This window comes from Hipposideros armiger, unplaced genomic scaffold (assembly GCF_001890085.2).
Source record: "Hipposideros armiger isolate ML-2016 unplaced genomic scaffold, ASM189008v1 scaffold_231, whole genome shotgun sequence".
In the NCBI taxonomy this organism is placed as follows: Eukaryota; Metazoa; Chordata; class Mammalia; order Chiroptera; family Hipposideridae; genus Hipposideros; species Hipposideros armiger.
Window position 1 is genome coordinate 2,115,837 of NW_017731581.1, and position 22,976 is coordinate 2,138,812.

Consider the following 22,976-nt stretch of genomic DNA (forward strand, 5'->3'; position numbering starts at 1 on the left):
CTCTTCTCTGGGTTCCTCTAGCAATTAGGTGCACGCTAATATTTGGTTGCCAGCGTGTACTTTCTGCTATGGTTACTGACATCCACGCCTTACTCTCGTCACTGGCTCCTAAGTGTTTATCTCGGATTCTTTGCACTTGACACCCACCCCTTCCGAGGCCTCCTGCCCTTAGCGAACTCTAACCCATCTTTCTCGATTGCATTTTCCACGACGAGGTCCTTTGGTCACCGAAGGAAATGTTATTGGTCTGATTTTTGATTGAATTAAAGTTACTTCTCATGTATTTCTTTTAGTATTTTTTCTGCAGATCACAACTCTTTTGTAACCACACATGGGTATCAAATACCCTGTGTATCAGAGTTAGGTCGATTAGAACATACTGTTTAGAGGGATCCTGCCTCCCTTTCAATAAGGACAGAGGCCTCATTTGCCTTTTTCCAAATCTCGGCTACTCTTGACATAGTCCACAAAGCATTGAAAACAATAATTTCAAGTACCAGTGGCAGCCCCAGAAGGCTGGCATTCCCCTGGGGTGAGTGGACTCATGTCTGCCCGCTTTGAGCAAGAAGAGACCAAGCACATCTTTTGGCTCTGCGTTCCCACTTGAATGGTAGCCGGCCTACAAATCCCGTGGCCACAGTAATAGTTTTAGCTGCTTGGCAGCAGATACTGCGAAATGATAGGAGAAACAGATTATCGGGCCTTTACGTCTTTGCTATCTTAAAAGAATCCTGGGAAGGCAGACCGCAAATTCACACGCTACAGAAACATGTCAGGTCTTCCTCCAGAAAAGTAATTTTTCCATGGACGTTTCATCACCCACCTTGAAGTTCTCCACTCCGGCTGTACAGCTCCCTTCTCTGCTCTCGCAGGTAAGCACTCATGCTGATGGCGTGGGAGGACGACTCGAACCTGCAATGAAACAGGGTGCTTAGTGTTCGCCCAACGGGTGGTGCCTAGCTCGGCACCAGGACTCCACTCTGGTCCAGGTGACGCGCCCTCCTGGTCCACGGCCAGGACGCTCTGCCTCGCCCACTGCAGGGCCAGGGCAGGCTGCCAGAGACCCCAACTTATGGATGAGATTCCTGGCTCACGCGCCTCCCCAGCAGTATTTGGATCTTTCGCGAACTTTCCATGTCAACGGGTACAAGGCTGATCTGTCGAACTTTTTCTTTTGCCTCCATGTCCTTTGCCAGGCTCCCTACGCACACGCCAACAAAGCTATCTCATACAGCATTCTCATTGTGCTGCTAACCAGCTCAAGAGCCATCAGTGACTGCCAGCTGTCACTGCAGAAACCCTGGCTCCTCAGAGCAGACATCTTGCCTTTCTAACTCCCCCAGTTCGAGGACTAGTACAAAGGACATGGTAGAAATACTGTTGGTGAACTGCACCCAAGAAGCAAGGCATTTATGGTCTCTCCTTAAACGTGCTCAAAAACAGTACAGTTTCTGAAGGGCTGCCAGGTTTTGGACCTGCCACCTGCCACATAAGACGTTCTCGAATGTACTGAGCTACAGTTCACACCTCCCCAGGAACTGTGTCAGAGGTCAGAGCTCATAATATAGAACATGTCTCTAAAAACAGAGAAAAAACAAAAGAAAAAAATCTCATTCTTAAGAGGAACTTGTAGGTAAGGGAAAAAAAAAAGTTAAAATTATGACTATATCAAACAGTAAATCCTTTGATGTCCTGAGATCTTTAAAGTCAGAAAAACATGCCGACGGGAGAAATCCTTCTAAGAATTAATGCCACTCAGGGGTACACAGCAACGTGATGAAAGAGCAACTGTGACAATGGACTCGGTTTCTGGCAACAAGGAAGGCGCGCCGACGTTTTCTTATCACGCCTTCTTTCTCCATTCTTTGGCAGGGAGGGCGAGTCCGAAGGGGACTGTCAGTCTAAGGGGAACACGGGGCTACTTGATCCTCTCGTCTGCACCCTGCCGAGAACTAAGAGGCCACTCACAGCCAGGAGGATGGCCGAGTGTGCGGTCCTTGAAGTGCCACCTGCCTGTCAAGTACAGAACAGAAGCCACTGCCCTCCAAAAAGCATGCTGACAACTATCGATCAGAAATGACCAGGGGAAAAAAATTAACTTCGAGCAGAGAATAGAGAGGCGCACATTACACAATAAGAGAACTTAAACACACTTCATTAACCTTGGCTAGGGGCAGTTAAAGATTAGGGCTCACCAAAATCCTCATCCTTGATGACCTGATGTATTTGTGCTACTCAGGAATCCTTTCTATGTTTGGAACAATCACAGCTTGATATAATTTTACAGGAAGGGGCCACAGAGATGAGTCGCACCTCCTTTTCTAGACAAAGGCCCTGGAACCCCCTAAGACAGGAGACCAGTTCTGGCTCATGGGGCCGGTTAATGGCAAAACCAAGACTAAAAGAGGCAGGACTGTAATGAGGGCCTGATTCTGTGTGGGTGATGAGTCTTTACTAGAATGCAATAATAATAAATGTGTGGCAATTACCTAAGTTCACGTATTCATGTCCCACAATTCGTATGTTTTCCAATACCACAATGTCAGGATGGGGTCTGAAGCTGAAAGTTAGGGGTGATGGTTGAGAGCATGAAATCTAAAAATCCTGAAACCTGATTTCTACAATACACCGGGAGGGGAGGGGAGGCGAGAGGAGAGGAGAGGAGAGGAGAGGAGGGGAGGGGAGGGGAGGAGCAGCATCTGAGGCAGTCTTAGGGGCTCTTTCAGCCATCTTTTCCTTCCTCCGTTCTTGCTTGCTGGCACAGCTCGTGCTCTATCTGTGGGTTCTGCTTCCTCTCCCCCTTCACTCAGCAGTACTTTTCCTGTGCTCGGGAAAGGTGGCTCCCTCTGCAGCCATAACCTACCACCAGGGATGAACCCTGGCTGGTTTCAGACAATCCCACGGTCTGCCTCCTTTTGCCAGCGACTGGTGTAGGAAAGAGCTTCACACAGGGAAATTTGCTGAGGGGCTTTGTCACTGGCAAAATTAATAAATGGATAATAATTAGTTATTAATAAACAAGGGTCTGAAATGATATAGCCACTTGGGAACACAAAGTGCCTTACAAAGTTGGACACAGTCTTTACCATATGACCCAGGAATCATGCTCCTAGGTATTTATACAAATGAGCTGAAAACTTACATCTAAACAAAACCTGCGTATGGATGTTGACAGCAGCTTTATGGAGGCACCCAAGATGTCTTTCACTAGCTGAATGGAAAACAAACCATGGTACATCCACACAGTGGAATATTATTCAGCGGTACAAAGAGATGAGCCGTCAAGCCACAAAAAGGCATGAAGGAACCTTTAGTGCATGCTGCTGAGTGAAAGAAGCCAGTCTGAAAAGACGACACACTGTATGACTCCAACTGTAAGGCATTCTGGAAAAGGCAAACTGAAGAAATGACAAAAAGATCAGCCACTGTCAGGGGTTCAGGGGGGCCGGGAAAAGGAGGAGGAATGAGTGAGTGGGAAACAGGGCGTTTAGGGCAATGAAATTATTACGTACGAGACTGTAAATGGTGGGTACATGGCATTCTACATTTCTCAAAACCCACATACCTGTGCAACGCAGAGCGTGAGCCCTAGTGTAATAATGAACTCCAGCTAGTGATGACGTATGAATATCAGTTCGTCGTGTGTAACAAATGCACCACACTCGTGCGAGACATTAGTACCAGAGCAAGCTGCAGGAGCGGGAGCGTAAGGGAAGGCTCTGGACTACCTGCTCAGTTTCTCTGAAAACCTAAAACTACTCTGAAAAATCAGATCTACTGATGAAAATGAAAAAGGATTTGCAGGGCCGGCCGAGTGGCGTGATGGTTAAGAACTGGTTTGGGACACCAGAGGGCCCCGGTTTTGATCCCACATATAGGGGCCAGTGACACTGCCCTCTACAGCTAAGATGCTGAACGACAGCGCAACCTGGAGCTGGGCTGCCATGAATCGCCGGCAACGGCATAGGCTGCAGCCCCTGTGTCAGTGTGTTGCCATGGGCTACCGTGTGTAGCCAGCAGCCGCAGTGAGCGGCCGTCCAGAAGCTGGCGACTGATCTGCCTCGCCTGGGAAGAGCACAATGATGGTGCCAACTTGGGCCAATGAAGCAACGTCCTCCACAACTAGACTGAAGAACAAAAGGACAGCAACTTGTCTGTTCCCCTTCCCCCAATTCCCCTGCACTGTTCCCCTCCCCCCAATACCCCAATAAAAATCTTTAAAAAAAAAAGAAAGAAAGAAAAAGGATTTGCAGGAAGAACGGCAGCCGATTTCCTTGGCGTCGCCATTTGTGTCGGGTGGGAACCAAGGCAGAGACGTGGGAAGGGCTGGACCCTGGCTGATGCTGTACGAAGGCTGAAGGCCCCTCGACAGGCACCATGACTGCGGGAGATGCTAGTTTTCCTGGGCGTTCATCTGCCTGTGGTTCACCTGCGGGTCTACATTACTTGCAAACGAAAGCATTTTTACTGATGCTGCATCTAACCTCTGTATAAAACTGTAAAAAGGAAAAAAGGAATACATTCAATAAACAGAATGCATTTTATTCCTCTGTGGGCACAGTCAGTGTTTTCCTCTAGACCAGAAGATAAATGAACTGTGCAAACTTCCCTTAGGATTAAGGACTCTATGAATCCATGATAAAAAAAAAAAATCTCAAAAGTGAATCAATAAAAGATACTAGAGCCTCAAGCTATTTAAAAAAAACAAAACTGTGATGATACTTCTGTAGTCACTTTACATGCTTAGATTTACAGATACAACTTCTTAAATATCTATTAACTCCTCAAAAGAACACATCCATCTACCGAGATTTCGATCCTGCTTCTAACAGTTGCTAATTATGTGAACTTACATAAATTACTTAACTTCTCTTGTGCCTCAATTGTTTTCTTTTTTGACATGTGAAAGGGGACTAAAAATAGAACCCAGGACTTTATAGGACCTATAAGGTCCTAATGAGTAAATGAGATAATCCATGAAAATGGCTTAATGCCTCAGCTACCACTCAGTAAGGACTCAGTAAGCATTCACCAGTTCTCCAGTGGCTGCAATGCACTGTAATCTGAATTAAATTATGTTTAATTGAGATTATTTTGAGGAATTTATCTACCACAGTGCCTGTTACATAGTAAGCAATCAATGGGAACTGTTACTGTTATTATTATCAATGTTAATAATAATATTAACTGTTACTGTTACTATTATCAATGTTAATAATAATATTAACTGTTAGCTGTTACCAAGTAACGTATCCTTAGGATCCATGGCCTGGCAGGGTTAGCCAAGGTAGTAATTAGAAAAAAGAATTTCCATCCAGTAAATCAAATAAAACCCAATGCAATTTAGCTAGAGAGATCTGCATAACTTTATTAAAGGTTGCTTCTTGGCACTTGGGGTTTTTCAAAGGCAGAAATATTACATTTCCTTTCATTTCATATAAATTCCCCAGAAACAACTGGAGGGTTTCATTTCCCTTTATTATTATATATACAACTCCCCAGAAACAAATTCCTGCAATTTTTTTAAAAAGTTCTAGACAGTCCAATAACCATATTCCAATGTAGTCGCTTCCCCTAACAGAAAACAGAAGTACACAAAATTGACTTCCCATAAATTATTTCCAATCAACTTTAATGAGGTGAAGTAATGGCTGTCCATTAAGCAGAGAGTCACCCCACTTGGATCTAACACTTCTTGACACCTGCTATCATACCAACAGGGGAGATACTTACTTGAAAAGAGAATTTTTGGGTCTCTGAGGCTTCTTCTTGGCAAAAAAGGCTGCGAACTCCCGTCCAGTGCTGGCATAACTCAGCTGAGCGGATGGTTCAGAGGCTGTACGAGTGTTTTTCATATCCAAGTACTCCGTCAGCAGCATCTGTACAATCAGATACGCAGTTTAATACACACCTTTGTGATGTGCTATTAACAAAAGCAATTTTAAACCATAAAAAGCTAATTCAAAAACCTCATCCTTGACATCCATAAGTATATTTGCCTACCGTATTTCCCCAAAAATAAGACCGGGTCTCATATTAATTTTTGCTCCAATAATCTACATGTATTCAAACAGTCATGTCTGGCTGATGCGCTTAACTGGGGCTTATGTTTGGGGTGGGGTTTATATTACAAGCATCCTGAAAAATCATGCTAGGGCATATTTTCCAGTTAGGTCTTATTTTCGGGGAAACATGGTAGCTATTCATATTTCTAGTGGGAGGCCTGATGGAAGATTCATCATAGCCAGAAAGTCATCTATTTCCTGCCTGCTCCTCCAACCACGACCAGCGTGTGGTGGGCACTGAGTATGGGGGTAAAGGAAACATGTTTATTAGGGTCTAAAAGTGCCAGGCACTGGGCTGGGTTACTATTCTCCTTCAGCCATGATTTAATCCCCATTATTCCAAATCACAGCAGCAGCAGCAGCAATGGGGGAATATTTACTGAGGGCTTACTATGTTGCAGGCAAGAGGCTAATTCACCTAGATGCACTGCCTCCTTTAAAGCACAACATTTTATCATGCAGATCCTCAGATGACAGATAAGGGACCGAGGCTCAGGTGTAGGCTCTGGGCTTCAGGGTGACCCTAGTGGATTGACTCCGGAGCGCAGGCTCCCACCCTTCACCCTCACAGCACAGAGGACGGCACGCTAACATACCTGCTCACAGGTACCAGAGGCCATAGCAGGCAGGACGTCCAGACCTACAAATACTGTCTAGGACCACTACTCCAGAGCTTCACAGCAACAAAAGAAACAGCTTTATCGATAACCATTGCCAGTGGGTCCTGCTTATAAATAATCCACCTTAAAGCCTTAGTGGTGGGGGGTGGGCTAGAATCAGCTGTGCTACTATCTCTATGACCAGTGTTCTAAAAAGTCCCCACTAGCAGATCTGGAATAGAAATCATCATGGTTCCCAAGAATGTCTAACCTGCAACTAAGGTCTATCAACTCATTTCCATAATCACGCACCACATTTAAATTTTTAAGATACCCGTGTGGTATAGTGCATAGAGGCAAGTAATTCTACCCATGACTGAAGTAAAAGCTTTTCCGAGACACAAGGTCCCATGTAACTAACTATTCATTCCTGCTTGCATTTGTATATTCATTCATTCGTTCGTTCCTTCATTCATTCAATGCAAGTTTGAGGACCATATTAAGCATGATCATCAAAAAACATTTTAAAGCACCCTGTAAACATGTTGCCCCCAAGTAACCTTTAAAGCAATTATGTCTCTAACATGAGCACATACACACCACTGAGAATTTATCAAATAGCAGACATTTTAAAACCATAATCTTCCTCAATCCTGAAACCTATAAAGTAGGAGTCACTATCTACATTTTAGAGATGAAGAAACTGAGAATTAGTGGTATAAACCATCCGACATGCATGGGTGGTGGCAAGGGTTAACAGGACATCTCTGTATATTCCCCTCAATTTTGCTGTGAACCTTAAACGGCTCTAAAAAAAAAGTCTTAATTTTTTAAAAAAGAAACAATGAAACAAGCCTAAGGTCTTATAATTAGAGCAAAACAGCCCAGGACTGCAGCCCAGGTTTAGTTGACTGAGCCTGTGCCTTTCCCCACAACACTCTAGTGTCAACAAGAGCATAAAAATAGCCAATGAGAATGACTATAAGTGGCAGTAAATGGACTTTATGCCATTTTCTGTACAATAAAGATTTCGCTGGGAAATTATAAAACATATTAGCAGATTGGTTAATGTTTTTTTATTTATTTACGAGGCCACTGGAATATCATTCAACATGCTGATGAAGTACTATAACCACAAATGTTACCTCTGTTCATAGATCACCCAAACCGCCCAATAGTCAGGGAGAATATCCAATTGGGTCTTTACTTCAGTAACTCAACTGAGGGACTCGATGTGTAGATTTGAGACTGATGCTAATGAAGTGTGTAAGGAATCTGTGATCAAAAGATGTCTAGTAAACCAGAACGGAATACTAAATCCACATAACATAGAAAGATGTCTACAAATGCACTGGTTTTAACACCAATATGACAGAGAGCTATTTCTACCAAAGCATGAAGATACACACACTAAACCAAATAATTCTTGTGAGAGCTTTGTAAAATAAAATATTGACTGACCAAGGTCTACACAACACAGCATTCTTAAAACCTTGGTATTTTAAGAACACTGTTCTTTTTCTCATCAACGAAGTCCCCTCAGTTATAACCTCTCAGCATCGTCATTCTATTCTGCTCCACTGGTTTCTCCCTTTTTATCTGCAAACGTGCTATTTCTACATTTTCAATTAAAATCTCGCTTTGGTCCTCATACTCTATCTATAACCCTGTTTCCCTTTTGTCTTCAAGTTTCAAACTTTCAAAAGCAGCCTTTACATCTATTATTTCCTTTACCGTGATGGGATTAATTCCTGATTTCTCTCTCAAGCTCCAGTCCCACATCTATGACCGAATGCTTGACACAGTCACACATTTCAATGATAAAATCAATCTGAGATTCTGAAACCTAAGTCCTCTGCCCAGAAAATTAGTAACTCCTTCTGTCTATTTGTTGTTGTTGCTGTTAGTGGTTTCTTACTCCCACTGCTCTTCAGGTTTAAACCTTCAGAACTACCTTTTGAAACACTCTTTTATCCCTGGTATCCATAAAACGATTAGTCCCCAAATCAATTAACCCTTTCTCAACTCTATTAGTTTGTCCCTTCCTGTCCGTTCTGACAGCCACCAACTTAGTTCAACTCATGCAGCTTTTCTTATTTAATTTTCTGACTCTCATCTCTTACTCTTTGAGTCCTTTTTATATTCCATCAACAGAGTGATGCTGCTGTTATCATAAGGCTACTCATCTCATCATGTACAACCATCTGATCTCAATATATATTTCCAACTGTATTTTATTCTCCACGCAATGAACCCAACACTTCAATCAAAATCACCTACTTAACTCATGCCTCAATCTGCCTGGGCCTTCTCATTCTGGAATGCCTAACCTAGATTACCCTCTCTCCCAAATAAATTCTAACAAACCCTGCCAGAAACAGTTCCAGTTTTCTCTTCAGTATTCCCTTCCCAGGCTACTCTAGGCCAGCGGTCCCCTTTTCTGAACTCCTAAAGTACAGTAAGTTCCCGACTTATGAACATTCCCATTGCAAACTTTCACAGAAAGGAACAGACCTCGCATTACGAACATTCATAGATGCGAACAAATCTCGGGAGTAGCTCACGTGTCTGTCGGACATTGTCACAGTTGTGCTGCTGTGTGCTTACTGTACAGTGCGATAGTATACAGTAGTACAGTGCTCAATCGGAGCCCAGGATGTCCGGAAGCAAGAGAAAAGCAGTGGTGATGTGGAGGGGACTGCCAGGAAGCGCGAAGCAATAACCATGGAAACAAGAGTGAAAATAATTGAGAGATTGGACCGAGGAGAAAAGATGGTAGACGTCACTCGTTCTTATAACATGAGTCGTTCAACCATTGGCTTTACATTGTATACTTGTGTCAAAGGTTTAAGACTCACTTTGTCGGACTTACGGACAAATCCAACTTACAAACAAACGTTCTCCTGGAACGGAACTCGTTCGTAAGTCGGGAACTTACTGTACCTGGTTGTACACATCATTCAGTAAGTACTCATCAAAAACTTCCTGATACTATTAGTTATTATTTAATAAAAAGATACCTGACCACCCTAACTTAAACACTACATCCTTAAGGCATTGTATTGCTTTACTCCCACAGAGCCATGCAACATACCACAAAAAAAAAAAGATAGTGACTCACTGAATTTTAAAAAGTATATAAGAAGCCTTGATGTATGTCATTTTATGCAAATGAGATAGTCTCCAAAATAGAAAGAGCCCTATAAATGAGTCCCCAATACAAAAACCTATAACAGAAGTAAAATAAAAAAGGAATAGGTATGATTTTAATCATAGGCTTTGTGGTATTTCTCTCCTTGATGTGTCTGCTGCTTTTTCATAATACCACTCACCACCAACCGGAAAACACTGCTTTAAAACAGGTAACGTTTTATCTTGACACCCAAATTGGCAAAAGTGCATTTTTACATATCTTAAAGAAAAAATAAGCTCCTATTTCTAAGGTACTTGAAATTTGATTGAATTAGGCTAAATCTACTACAAAGTCTTGACACAAACATCAGACATCTGGTATTAAAATATAACCACATACTTTCTCCATGATTCTACATCATTGTAGATGATGTATTGCATCTTCCAGATTATACATGAATATTCTAAGCACTCATCTATGATTGCCTGGGGAAAATCACTCAAGGCTGGAATTCTGGGGCAAAGGGCATTCCAGATAATATCAAGTACATCCTGCCCACAGAAAATCTGCAGAAGATAATCCTCCGTTCTCGCTGGCTCTAAATTCCTTCGTATCTCAGACACTCATTTATTTTCTCTCTTTAAGTCCCAGAAATAGCTATGTCTTATTCATCAGGGTTCAAAAAAATCAAAGTCAGAGTTTCTGGGTGTTTTTAAGTTTAAGTTAAAAGGCATTAATTTGTCAAAACAAAGACATGAAATATGAAAATATGGTTAGAGAGCACCTAAAACTGTATATATCAGTGAGATCTTGATTCACTATATTTTTTATTAGATTCCAGTGTACAAAACAATATAATAGTTAGACATTTACACCCCTCACAAAGTGATAACCCACCTCCCCAATCTACTACCCCTCTGACATTGTATATAGCTGTTATAGTTCCACTGACTCTATTTCCTATGCTATACTCCACATCCCATGACTATATATATATATATGTATTAAACTATAGTTGACATTCATCATTATTCAGCTTCAGCTTCAGGTGTACAGTGCAGTGGTCAGGCATCTACACCATCCATGAAGTGGTCTCCCTAACAAGACATCTTACCATTTGCAACAATATGGATGGACCTAGAGAACATTATGCTTAAGTGAAATAAGTCAGACGGAGAAAGACAAATACCATATGGTCTCACTTATATGTGGAATCTAAAGAACTGAATAAATGAGCAAAGTAAACAGCAATAGTCTCAGAGACACAGAGGAAAAACTGATGGTTGCTAGTTGGGAGGGGGGCGGGGATGAGGGAGAAGGGAAAGGGATTTAGAAAGCACAAACTGGTAACCACAAGATTGCCACAGGGGTATGAAAAATTTGGGGAATATAATCAATAATGTTGTGAAGATTCTGCAGGGTATCTGATGGTCACTATATTTTTTGATATACCTGGTATGTCAGATGGTTTTGCTGTTGAAGCAAAGAAATAAAATGCTTTAAAAAATATACAAATTCGTGTGGTCAGGCATCTCTTCAGCTATAATTTTAAATTTGCAATTGCTAAGATGCTAGTCCAAAAATCTCAGGATGTATAAAGCAGGGCCAAGATTTTGAGATTTATAACTTGATATAACATTGGTAGCATCACTCCAAATAAATTCCTCATTTTTCCACTTAATCCTCTTTAACACATTGCCTGTGGCTGCTTGTGGTCACACACAGAGTTTTCTGAAAATAAATACGGGAATTACTGGATTAAAATTAACACGTCGCCTGTCTTTTGCTTCTGTTTATCCAGGTAGCTAGTCATCGAAACACCCAGATCCTTCTCAGTATGTAATGTGGGAGATTCCTTCCAGTAGCTTCCCAGCTTCCGAAATCCTCTCCTCATTTAAGAACTGTTTCCCAACCACACAGTGGGCTCTGGTGGCCATACTCTCACCCTGGGCTCTCACCCTCTTGGCCCGACCCTGTTCTACCAGGTGGACAGCCAACCCTCAGTTAGCCAATCAGATTCACTTTCCGAGGGATATGTTAGTGGGATACAGTCTCTGCTGGTCAGTCACTGAGGAGACAGAAATTCTTTGCAGCAAACCACCTTTCACCATGTGGATGGAAAAAAATCAAAGAAAGACAATGCGCACAGAGAGAATAAGGAATGAACTAAATGACCAGAGAGAAAGCAGACCCACAGGAGAGAGATTTCAAGGTTGTAGCCCATTTTCTATATCCAGTTGCTGTTAAGGTCTTCGATTTTTGACCCTTTGGTTCCACAACATATCCTTATAGCCTTTAACCCATTTTCCTTATGATGGCTTGAATAGGTTTTTGTTTCTTCCCTAAGATACCTATAGATAAATGAATACATACTAATACGCATCTAGTGACATTTATATCACAAATACTGTCTTTGCAGAACACTGGTATCTCATGGTAACAGGAGTGGAAACCAGTTTTCCTGGCTACTAACTTCAAATGTTCAACGATTTGCAGCAAAGCTATACTGTATTTGTCCCTAATGAGGAATCTGAAAATAGACTGCTTATGTTAGGAGTCATAATAAGGTGAAAAAAATCACCTTCCGCTCCCAATATGAACTAAGACTCAATGTCTCCTGGGCAATATCTTAAATGTGCCTGCACTAAATACTTAATTTTTAATAATTTATTCTTTTAAAATGCAGATGCCCAGGTATCGAAGTCAAATATAGAAGGGCAAGGCAATAACAGGTTTTAAACAGGTAAATAAAATGTTGATAAATACACTTGAAGTAAATTATCTGTCAGCATATAATAAATTAGAAGGCAATGGGATTTTGGGCAAAATAAATGCTTAAGGAAACATCATAAAGGGAGAGGAGCAAGAAGAGAAAAACCTACCAAGGCAGTTCATGGGATGGAGGGGGAAGATTTTAAAGTAAAGTAAGTGTTACTGGGATTGTATATTAAGGGATACATTTGAGTGTCGATGTGGAGAAAAATAAAATAAAATTTAACCAGTGATTATATGAAGGAAAGAAGGGGAGAAATTAAAGTGGGTAAAAGAGTGCAAATCTAAAAGACTAAAAACTTGTGGTTCCAAGAACAATAATCAGGCATGTAGGAAGAACGGATTTGACAGGGACAATACATTTAATTTGGAACACACTCCCTTATGAAGCATATGAATATTCATATTCATGTGTACCCTGAAACATATGATTATGAAAGGGGAAATCATGTTGATGAGATGCCCATGATTTATACATTAATTAACTTTCATTAGGACGGTTAAGTGTATGTCTAGAGTCTCTGAAGGATACGGTGAAGGACATATATCTTTGAATATTTGCAACTTGATTTTATCCCAAAATATTTTTAAAACAGCTTCGTTGAGGTCTAATTTACATACCACAAAATGCACCCACTGCAATAAAAACTGTTGAACTGTGTACTACATTTAGATGTTACAAATTAGCATCCACAGGCCCCAGGGAGAAGCCAAGCCCATGCACCAGGAAGCAGAGGGAGGTGTTAACAGTTTTGAAGTTTGATCTTCTCCTGGAGGCATTAGGTCTACCTTCCCCAGTTGCAAGTTCTTTTTGCAGTGATCTTTCATGTCATTTAGCCTTTGCCTTATGATGACAGCTAGCTGCCTCTAATTTCACAATAGGTGTCAAATATGTAACCAGTGTTGCTAGGTAGGCTCGCCCTCTCTTATCCTCCTTACTATCTGGAGCTCAACAGCCCACCAGTAGGCCGACACAAATTGAGACTATCAGACAACCAGTGAACGTATCACCACAAGATGCTGGCTTTTTTTCTACCCTTCACATCTTCACATACTCATTTTAGATCAACATCAGACATTAAAATTCCTATCTCATATAAGGCTAGGGGGAAAGGACACGTGTGAAAATTATAAAAAAACGCGTGTGATTGATCTAGTTCCTATTTTACCATCACATGTATGAATATATGTATAAACATACATGTGTGTTCCTATTTACTCACACATACACATATGTAGACACTGCAAGAATAAACTTGGATGAGCAAACTGTGTGATAAAGTCAGGGTCCCTACCATCCATCTTAATTGTTTTGTTGTTTTTTTAAGATTTTTATTGGAGAATTGGGGGATAGGAACCGCGCTGGGGAGTTGGGGGAAGGGGAACAGACAAGTTGCTGTCCTTTTTTTCTTCAGTCTAGTTGTGGAAGACATTGCTTCACTGGCCCGAGTTGGCACCATCATTGCACTCTTCCTGGGCGAGGCAGATCAGTCACTGGCCCCTGGACGGCCGCTTATGGTGGCTGCTGGCTACTCATGCTGGCTGCTGGCTACACACGGTAGCCCATGGCAACCCACTGCCACAGGGGCTGCAGCCTACGCCATCTCCGGCTACTCACGGCAGCCCACCTCCAGGTTGATCTGTTGTTCAGCATCTTAGCTGTAGAGGACAGTGTCACTGGCCCTCATATGTGGGATCCGAACCAGGGCCCTCTGGCGTCCCAAGCCAGCTCTTAACCAACGCACCACTTGGCTGGCTCCATCTTAATTGTTAACCTTGCTATCTCACTTTCACTGAAACCCACACAGCACTTTGTATCTCTCAAGGGTTTTATCTTGTCATTTGCCTTGTCTCCCGCCTCTCTGCATCTCTGTTAACACTGAGCACAGTGTCTTGAACAAAGCAGGTGCCCCCTAGTAGGTTACCTAAATTGAAAGTAAGAGGCTCAAAAGGGCAGCTCCTTATCGATGTTTTACATTCACACATGAGCTTCTCGAAGGAGAACTACAACACCCATGGTGAAACTTGAAGCTGGCTGAGGTACATTAATTGACTCACATCACAGGAATGCCATTTATTAAATTTCTGCTCCAATGAGATAAGTGCTACCCTAATGACCTGAAAGAGTTAATGCATCTTGGAAGAGACCCAAATTGCTCTCTGGAGACAGTTTATTCAATTAAGTGACTAGGACTCAGAATTTGCAATTAGCAGTTCGGTTACTACAGAACCTTCATAGTCGTTATCTGTAATCTGTCCACACAGACACACCTATAAAAAAACGATGCTTGCTTACAGTTGATTCAAAATGGAATCTGTAGAATAACAAGTGTGGATTCAGATCCTAATAACATTTATTTTATCCCTACTGAGTGCCAGGTAGAGTGCTAAGTACATTCCCATCAGGATTTGAGGGTAAGTTGTACAGACAGGGAGAAAACATGGTTTGGAGGTACTGAGAATACAAAGCACAAGGATATAGAGACAAATAAAGCGGCCCCTTTCTTTAGGGAGCCCGCAAAGAGGATCTCACCTGAATCCATCGAAGGCTCCTCAGAATATGGGTTCCGGCTATCTAATCACATCATACACTCTTCTGTATGAATCGTGTGCATGGCGAATTCAGTAAGGTACTCACTGTTATGAACACATGCATATTATCCCCATCGAGAAGGATCTTCCCACATGCCCACGTCCTAGCCGTTCTGAGAGAACCAATTCAACTTGTACCGCATACACAAAGCCTTCTCTGACCAATCTAGCTAAAATCATCCTTTAAACTCCTACAGGACCCATAGATGATTACCTGGATTTGGTAATTAATCATATATTGCTAGATATTTAACTTTTCCTGTGTTTCTCTCTTAAACTCCCAACATGACTTGCCAAGATGGCACTCTGTCCAACGTGTCCTTGTATTACCACAAATTCATCTCACACTGAAAGACCTTAACTAAAATCCTTTATAACTGAGGAAGCAACTGAATATCACTCATTTCTAGTCTCTGTCAACTTTTGTATCTACAAGAAGGATTTTCCTCTGCAACATAGAAAATTATTCTATCCAAGGGTGGTGAAATATATTTAGATGAAATATATATATTGATGAAATATACATATATGTGTGCAGATAGATAGATGATAGTTATAGATACAGATATATCCTTTGAGTAAGATACTAAACTGATGAAAAATACCTGTTGACAGCTTGGTGAAACAAAAAGTAGTAGTATTTTAGTCACAGGACGTGGAGTGGAGTGTGGGAATGGAGTCAATGGAATTGTAATAAATAAGTATGATATCAGGGGTGGGAGGGCAGTGGATGGGGGAGAGGGTTTTTTTACTTTGTGAGGGGTGTAAAGGATAACTATTACATTGTTTTATACACCTGAAACTAATAAAAAAATAATGATAAAAAAAGTAATATTATTTTACCAGTTTTGTTACAAAAAAGAAATCCAAATCTATAATATGTCTGTGATTATTACCTTCTATTTCTACTGAAATGGTACATGTTAACTCAAAACATGGAATTAACCTATTTCATTTACCTACTACACTTGAGTTTAGCCTATAATTTTAAAGTGTAACCAATTCATTGCACTGCAGGTTTAAGTACATTTATAGTAAATATTATAGAAACTCCAGAGTCCAAACATGGACCCTGCTTCACTGATGTTCCTGGCATCAAATTTTATTCCTTCCGATGGGTTTTCCGATTTAACTTTACTTTCCCCAAAATATTTCTTTTTATTTTGATCTTTTATTTAAAAGCAATATATGCTCATAAAAATTTCAAACAGTACAGAAAGATGTAGAAGTCAAATATTCTTTAACAGCACTGTTATATGGAATATATTTGATTGATTTGCCTTTGTTGATACCTCATTTCATTATGTTCTCTTGTCATTCCCTAATAAGCACAATCTTCTGCTCAAAGTACCCAATCAACGCATCACAGGCGTCTCTGAGAGCCTGAGTCTCTCGGCGAGGGGAAAAAACCTGCCAGATTGGCAGCATATGGTCCAATAGGATCCTTTCAGCTTTCAGCTATTCACCCCCCATTTTCCATACATCAAACCACCATTTGGCAATTACTGACAACCAACACCGAACTGCACCGACATTTAACTCCTCCCTTCTGTCCACACGGCCCAAGGACAATGTCAGAACAGCTGAAATGCCTATGAGCTTAGAAAGAAGTCACGCACCAGACTCACTGCTCTCTTCAAAATCTACATCTTTTAATTGTAACTCTCCAAACCACCACCACACCCAGCAGAGGGATGCAATAAAGTGCAATGCGATAGGATGGTGAACCTGACTCCTTACTAAGTGAGGGTGAATGTTTGTCAACATGACTTCAGAACATGAGAGGGTGAGGACGCCGGGCCAAGCTGTCCCAGTTGTGGAAATTGCCACAGCTCCCCCTACTTATCGCTGGCCACCTTCTACCCCTCGGCAACAAGCTCAGACCACAAAGCACAGAAAAGGAGAAGACGGAACGCTACTTAAATACCAACCATGTTAACTCGGACGCAATACAGCACAATCCATGTCCCTCTTGTTCTCCGCTAATTGTGGAAGACGTCCTGCTATGGAGAAGACAGCAACGGTAGCAAGGCCCATACTTCTTTAAATGCCAGCTCTTAATAACAAAACTCCAAAAAGGGCTTAATTGCATTTACCAGGAGCTCATGAACTTTAAAAGTTGTTAATCAGATTTCCATGTAAATGGAATGACGATTAAAGGTTAAGTACAGGTTTCTAAAATTTCAGAAGTTGAGAATACATTGCCCTTCGCAGAGGGGGGAAAAAAACCTCTATCAGCCTTGACAGGAACTAAATATCTTAATTAAAAATGCAGAAGTACCATGCTTAGTTTCCCATGAAGCTCTATTTTCAAATGTCAAAGTTAATCACGCACTTGACTAAAAATGTGCAATATTCACTCTGCCAGTGAAGGAATGCCTTCGTAGTCTTTTCCAAGACATCTGCAGGTCTCCAGAAATTTCTCTGGTGTCCCCTCAGACCTGATCCCGCCTATGCTGCTCGAAAACCTGAGACTCACAGCCTTCTACAGAGAGATCTTAATTGCTCTCCATCTGAGGAGTAATCTAAAGCCACACGTCCTCAATCAAGCCCGCTTCGTATTTATGTGGCTCAGGAGAAACGCGAGGTGCTTCCTCCATAAATTTGCTGCACCTGTGTCTCTGGAGTGACATGTTGACAAATGAACATGACATCTCCTGGAGCTCCAATAAGAATTTATGATTCCTTGAAAGAATATATTTGATCAATTACAGTGTCATCACAGTTGAAAAGCAAAACCATGTCTTTGGAGTGCACTTCACAAAATTTGCGAGTGCTTGTATTCTGCAATAGGGTAAATGACAGATCCCAAACCCCCGAGTCAGGTCCTCATTCTGGCTTTAATACTCAATCGCAGATTCTCCAGCTTAAAAGGAGCTAGGTACAACAAACGCTGAGTACAATAATGACTAAGATGAATAGCTGTGTAGTGCTCTAGACAAAATAACTGCAGAACTCAAAATCAGAAAATATTTGGAGTGCCATATCTAGCCAGTAAAAATAATTATTCTTTAAGCTAAGTACACACTTAGGGATGAAAAATAATTCCTTCTGCAATCCTACCATTTTTTTTCTGCTTTTGTCTCTGATTACACTTTTAATTCTCCTTTTAAAAAAAAATTCCTTCTAAAAGTCTAAGGAAAGCTCAGCGTTTGCTCAATACAAAGTACCTACAGCATGCTTTGAAAGAAAAGTATGGGTTCCTAGTGTTACTACCAAAGCTATGGCTACTGCTGCTGTTAGAATTATTTCTAGCAATTGTACTATCGGGATTCGATTTTGATATAGAACAAATCAAAGCTTGTAAGTTTTAAAGAAATCTGTAAGTGAGAAAGTAATACAATATGATGGTCAGCCAACTTAAGGTGAAAAAAGAGGAAGCAGGGAAGAATTTTTAAATGGTTATTTTTAGAAAATACCCCTGTTAAATTTATGAGGTCCTTTTTTTTATTGATTTTTTTTATTGTTAGATTCAGGTGTACAGAACAATGCAATAGTTATCCTTTTCACCCTCACAAAGTAACAACCCCCCTCCCCTCATCTACTGCCCTCCCACCCCCGATATCATGCTTATCTATTACAATTCCATTGGCTCCATTCCCACTCTCTACTCCATGTCCCCTGACTATATGTGTATATAATTATAGTTGACATACAATGTTATTCAACATCAGCTTCAGAAATACAGTGTGGTGGTCAGGCCTCTACACCGATTATGAAGTGGTCTCCCTAACAAGACATGAGTACTTCTGGTCCCCTAAAAAATATTTACAACATTGATTATATTCCCCAGACTGTCTTTTCTATCCCTGAGGTCATATTGTAGTTACCTATAAGGTCCTTTTAGCAGACCAGCAATTGCCTCTCCAGGACTAGCACAATGGGATATACCACCTTGAAACAAGAAGGGGCTGCCTTTTTCTGGGGATAAAGTTTCGGAGCTTTACATTTGGTTCAATCCACCAAGTGTCAATCAGGCTTTTAAGAAGTAATCTCATGGAGAAAATGGCCCCACTCAGTATGGTGCGCTCTAAGCTGCAGGAAGACGGGTGGGCTGAGCGCTCACACTTGCTTCTTCCCAGTGTCGCTTTGTGACCAGTAGCAGCATGGAGGACGGCAGTTGGTCAGGAGTTCTGCGATTCGTCTGTGAGACAGAATTTCTCAGGAGGAAAGTGTCTCACTCTGCTCTGTATTTGCCCAAAGCAGCTTCCCCCGAGTCTTACCGCGTGCGTGTGCAATCAGTCCCATCTGAGCGAATGGTTTTTATGTGCACGAAATCCCTAAGCCTGGCCTCATGAGAGCCCTGTTCTCAAGCAGCTTCACCCGACAAGATCATCAGGACAGCACTTCAATAAAACAGAATACCCAATGCCCAGGAACTGGTCTTGAAAAACCTCTCACCCGCCATAACCACCAGAATATCCACCACAGGCCACTGACCACACGAACCTCTCCAGTGTGTCACAAAATCAAACGAGTGTGTCGCAAAACCTCCAGTGTGTCTCAGAATCATTCCAACATGTGTGCCTCTATTCAGAGCCCTACTAAACTGAAAAATGGCCTCATTTCTATCTGCGACATCCAATGCGGCCACCTTGCATGGGCTGGCACAACTTTTTTCGATGTTTCTACTCATTCAACAAGCACGTCGGAGTGCCAGGCACTGTGCTGGTGCTGTACATACCCAGGTGTGCGCGGCAGGCTGTGCCCTAACAGAGCCTCAGCGCTGCCCAGGGGGCTCCCATCCCCTGGGACCCCAGCATTTAGTCCCGCTGTTGGCTTACACAAACCACGCTGCCAGCTGCAAACACCACACCAACAGTGTACATTCAAGAGAGGCCTCGAGCAGCGAGTCCAGCCACGGACCTGGCTCTCACTTCTGTTCCCCTGTATTCTCTGGCTCCTTTTCTATAGTATCCTGTATTAAACAGTATTGATAAGTGCCTTCTATGGGGTAGACGCCGCCGAAGTACCTTAACTTGTCACTCTGCTGCTCTGTGGAGTGACTCAGTTCTCCAGGTCACCCATCACGTCCTTTATCCTGGGCCCTATGGTATGTTACTGCAGCCCCTGAGAACCTGGGAAGGCACATGTGCCATCCAGTCAGGACAAGACGGTTAGGTGCACTGTTCTGAGCAGCTTGTGGAACTCAACCCATGGTGTCTCCTAAGTTTTCTCATACGCGAGATGCTGGCTAAATACTAGAGAATCTAGCCTTCTGTTAGGACCCCGTCTCCCAGAGCTGCTCCACCTGACGTCGCTCTGCCTCCTGAGCACGTTCAAGTGCATGATCACGTGAACGGACATTACGGTGAGGTGCTCCAGGACGGCAGCCGAGCTTATCAGCCCTGATAGTAATGCTCTTTCCCGCACTGAAGATAGTCACTACTGCCCGTTTTGTTGGCCTTGGTACAGCTGGTCTTTCTTCTGGGCCCACAAAGCCATTAGCTAAACATGTTCTAGCCACACTGACCCCTCTAGAATCTGGTAACCCGTGTAAATAGTGATTCCAGGATTCGGCAGCAATCACTTGCAAGCTGAAATTAGAATCGTTAATGACAATGCATAGGCTGGGATTCCACACTTGCTTTCATTTCCTTTCCATTCACTTTCAACTGGAAAACACGTGTCTACCTGTAATAGCTTCCACAGATAAAGGCAGAATACACCTAGACTGAATACAGAATACAGAATGGGAGCATAGCAACAAAAGACATTGTGGGTTAGCCGAACGTGCAAGGAGACGGACTGCTCACATAATCAATGCTTTATAATTTATATTCTCGGAGAGAGAAACTATTATTATAAAAATAATCCTCACATTAATAAATAATACAGGTAAATAATATAAACTTATGACTTGGGACATGACAGAGAGGGAAAGAGCTGTCCTGCGAAGTTTCATGGAATTGTTCCTTTTGCTGCTTGAAACATCGCTGGGACCATAGATAGATCGTTCAATTTTTAAGTCAACACAGCAGTAAATTACAACCCATAAATCTATAGAATGCCAATTGTATATATTATACACGCAATTTCAAGTTGCAGTGAGCACTTTTCCACCTGGACAATCACTAGCTCACCCTTGTCCATGTATATATATCACATCACTTGAATTTTCACATTCATCAACTCTGAAACAGCTTTCAAAAAAGCCTAGATAGAACTCTCCATCATAAAAAAGGTCCTACAAGTAACAACTTTGGAAAATAAAGACTATTTTTCTTTCTTGTGTGTCAGTCATGGTACTTTAAAAACTAGGAATCTAGATGGTGGTATTCCTGAGCCTTGTCACATATGAGTTGAAAGTTAGCAAGATAATAATTCTATTAAATAATAATCACCTATTGGTACCTTAGAAATATGCTCTATTCTTAGCCGAGAAGGAGTTTTATGTTCTGTAACCTTCAGCCTTACAGCAAACCAAAGCAAATCCTCTTAAAGAATGAAGGCAGTGTGGGAGAAAATATAAAAATATGATGCAAAATATAAAAATACAGAGTTGTTTCAGTATGAAATTTCCTTTTAGAAATTAAAGAAAACACCTCCTAATCTTTTTGGAAACTGAATATCTAGAATGTTTTCGGTCCAGTTACATGTGAATAGGGGTAAAAATGTAATAGTAGCCTGTCTCTAGTTTTCCTTGAGATTGGCATTCAAAAGCAGCCTGAACCACACAATTTAGAACTTAATCATATATTGTCTTGAAATGTCTGTGCTGTTAAAAATATTCATTGTATCCCAACTAGGAAGCACCTAAGAACAAGCACCATCTTACACTTTTTCTTTATCTCCTGCATTACATAGAGGTTACTCGATCCCAACACGAATAAAGCCCTTTTTATATAGAAAGAAATCGCTCTGCTTTCAAAAGAAAGTTGTGCTTTTAACACATAACATATTACTCTTAACTGGGTAAGAGTAATATATTATAAAGAAAACTTTCTAAAGCAAAAAATACCATTTGCTAAGCCAGCTAATTAACAAAGAGATGAGACCTCTGGTACAGAGAATATTATTTTTAGTATGTGTTTAAAAGGTTACTAACTTATATGTTCATGATTACTTTCCTTTGAATGTCTTGATACAATACGCACAACAGAAAAAAATATATATTAAGGAGATTCTCTGGATGCTTTATAAATAAGTAGTCCAAAAGTTAATCCCTAATTTCAGAGAAAATTTTAATTATGTGAAAATATAATGTTTAAATTTTTCAATACAGATTTTCAATTTTTAAAGGATTAAACATTTGTATGCTATTATCTAAGGGCAAAGGTAAGAGAAAAAGTAAAGATTTCTTTTGATGATATGCTGATAGCAATATAAAGCAAAGGCAATCTCCAATACCAAGTAAGCACCAGTGTTCTGTGCTACCAATTATCACCGAGAATTTTTTCTATAGAACTTTCTACTATATTCCATGTAGAATCTGGTCAACCGATGTTATTAAAATCATTGAGCCTTACTGTAGGGAGAATATATTTTTGCTTTCACAGAAAATGACTTCTATAACCCTGCTGTATTATTTATAATTCACAGTGATTTTTATATTCTCACAGTCTACTACAGGTTTTTCTTACAGATTTATGTCAGGCTCCTTTAAAGCCTCGTTCATATTTATGGTTTAGTCTCCTCCCAGAAAAGGAAACAATCCATTCCATGTATATGTGTCATGATAAATTTACAAATTGACAGAGGGTGGACACACGCGGACTTCACATAATGGAGAGGAGATGGATGGACAACTGGTGATGCCATTATAAGTTCCTTTTCATATGGAAAAAATACAAAGTGGACTACAGAACCGAACAG

General features: G+C 41.2%; 1 protein-coding gene across 1 annotated transcript in view; it reads right to left on the reverse strand.

Annotated features, from left to right (window-relative positions):
- EXOC4 (exocyst complex component 4) overlaps positions 1-22,976 on the reverse strand; it is a 706,914-nt gene that overhangs the window by 515,909 nt on the left and 168,029 nt on the right. The window contains exons 8-9 of the mRNA XM_019654783.1: positions 5,734-5,879; positions 824-912 (exon numbers count right to left, since the gene is read on the reverse strand). Of these exons, the coding sequence (XP_019510328.1) occupies positions 824-912; positions 5,734-5,879 (235 nt within the window). The remainder of the gene's footprint in view (positions 1-823; positions 913-5,733; positions 5,880-22,976) is intronic.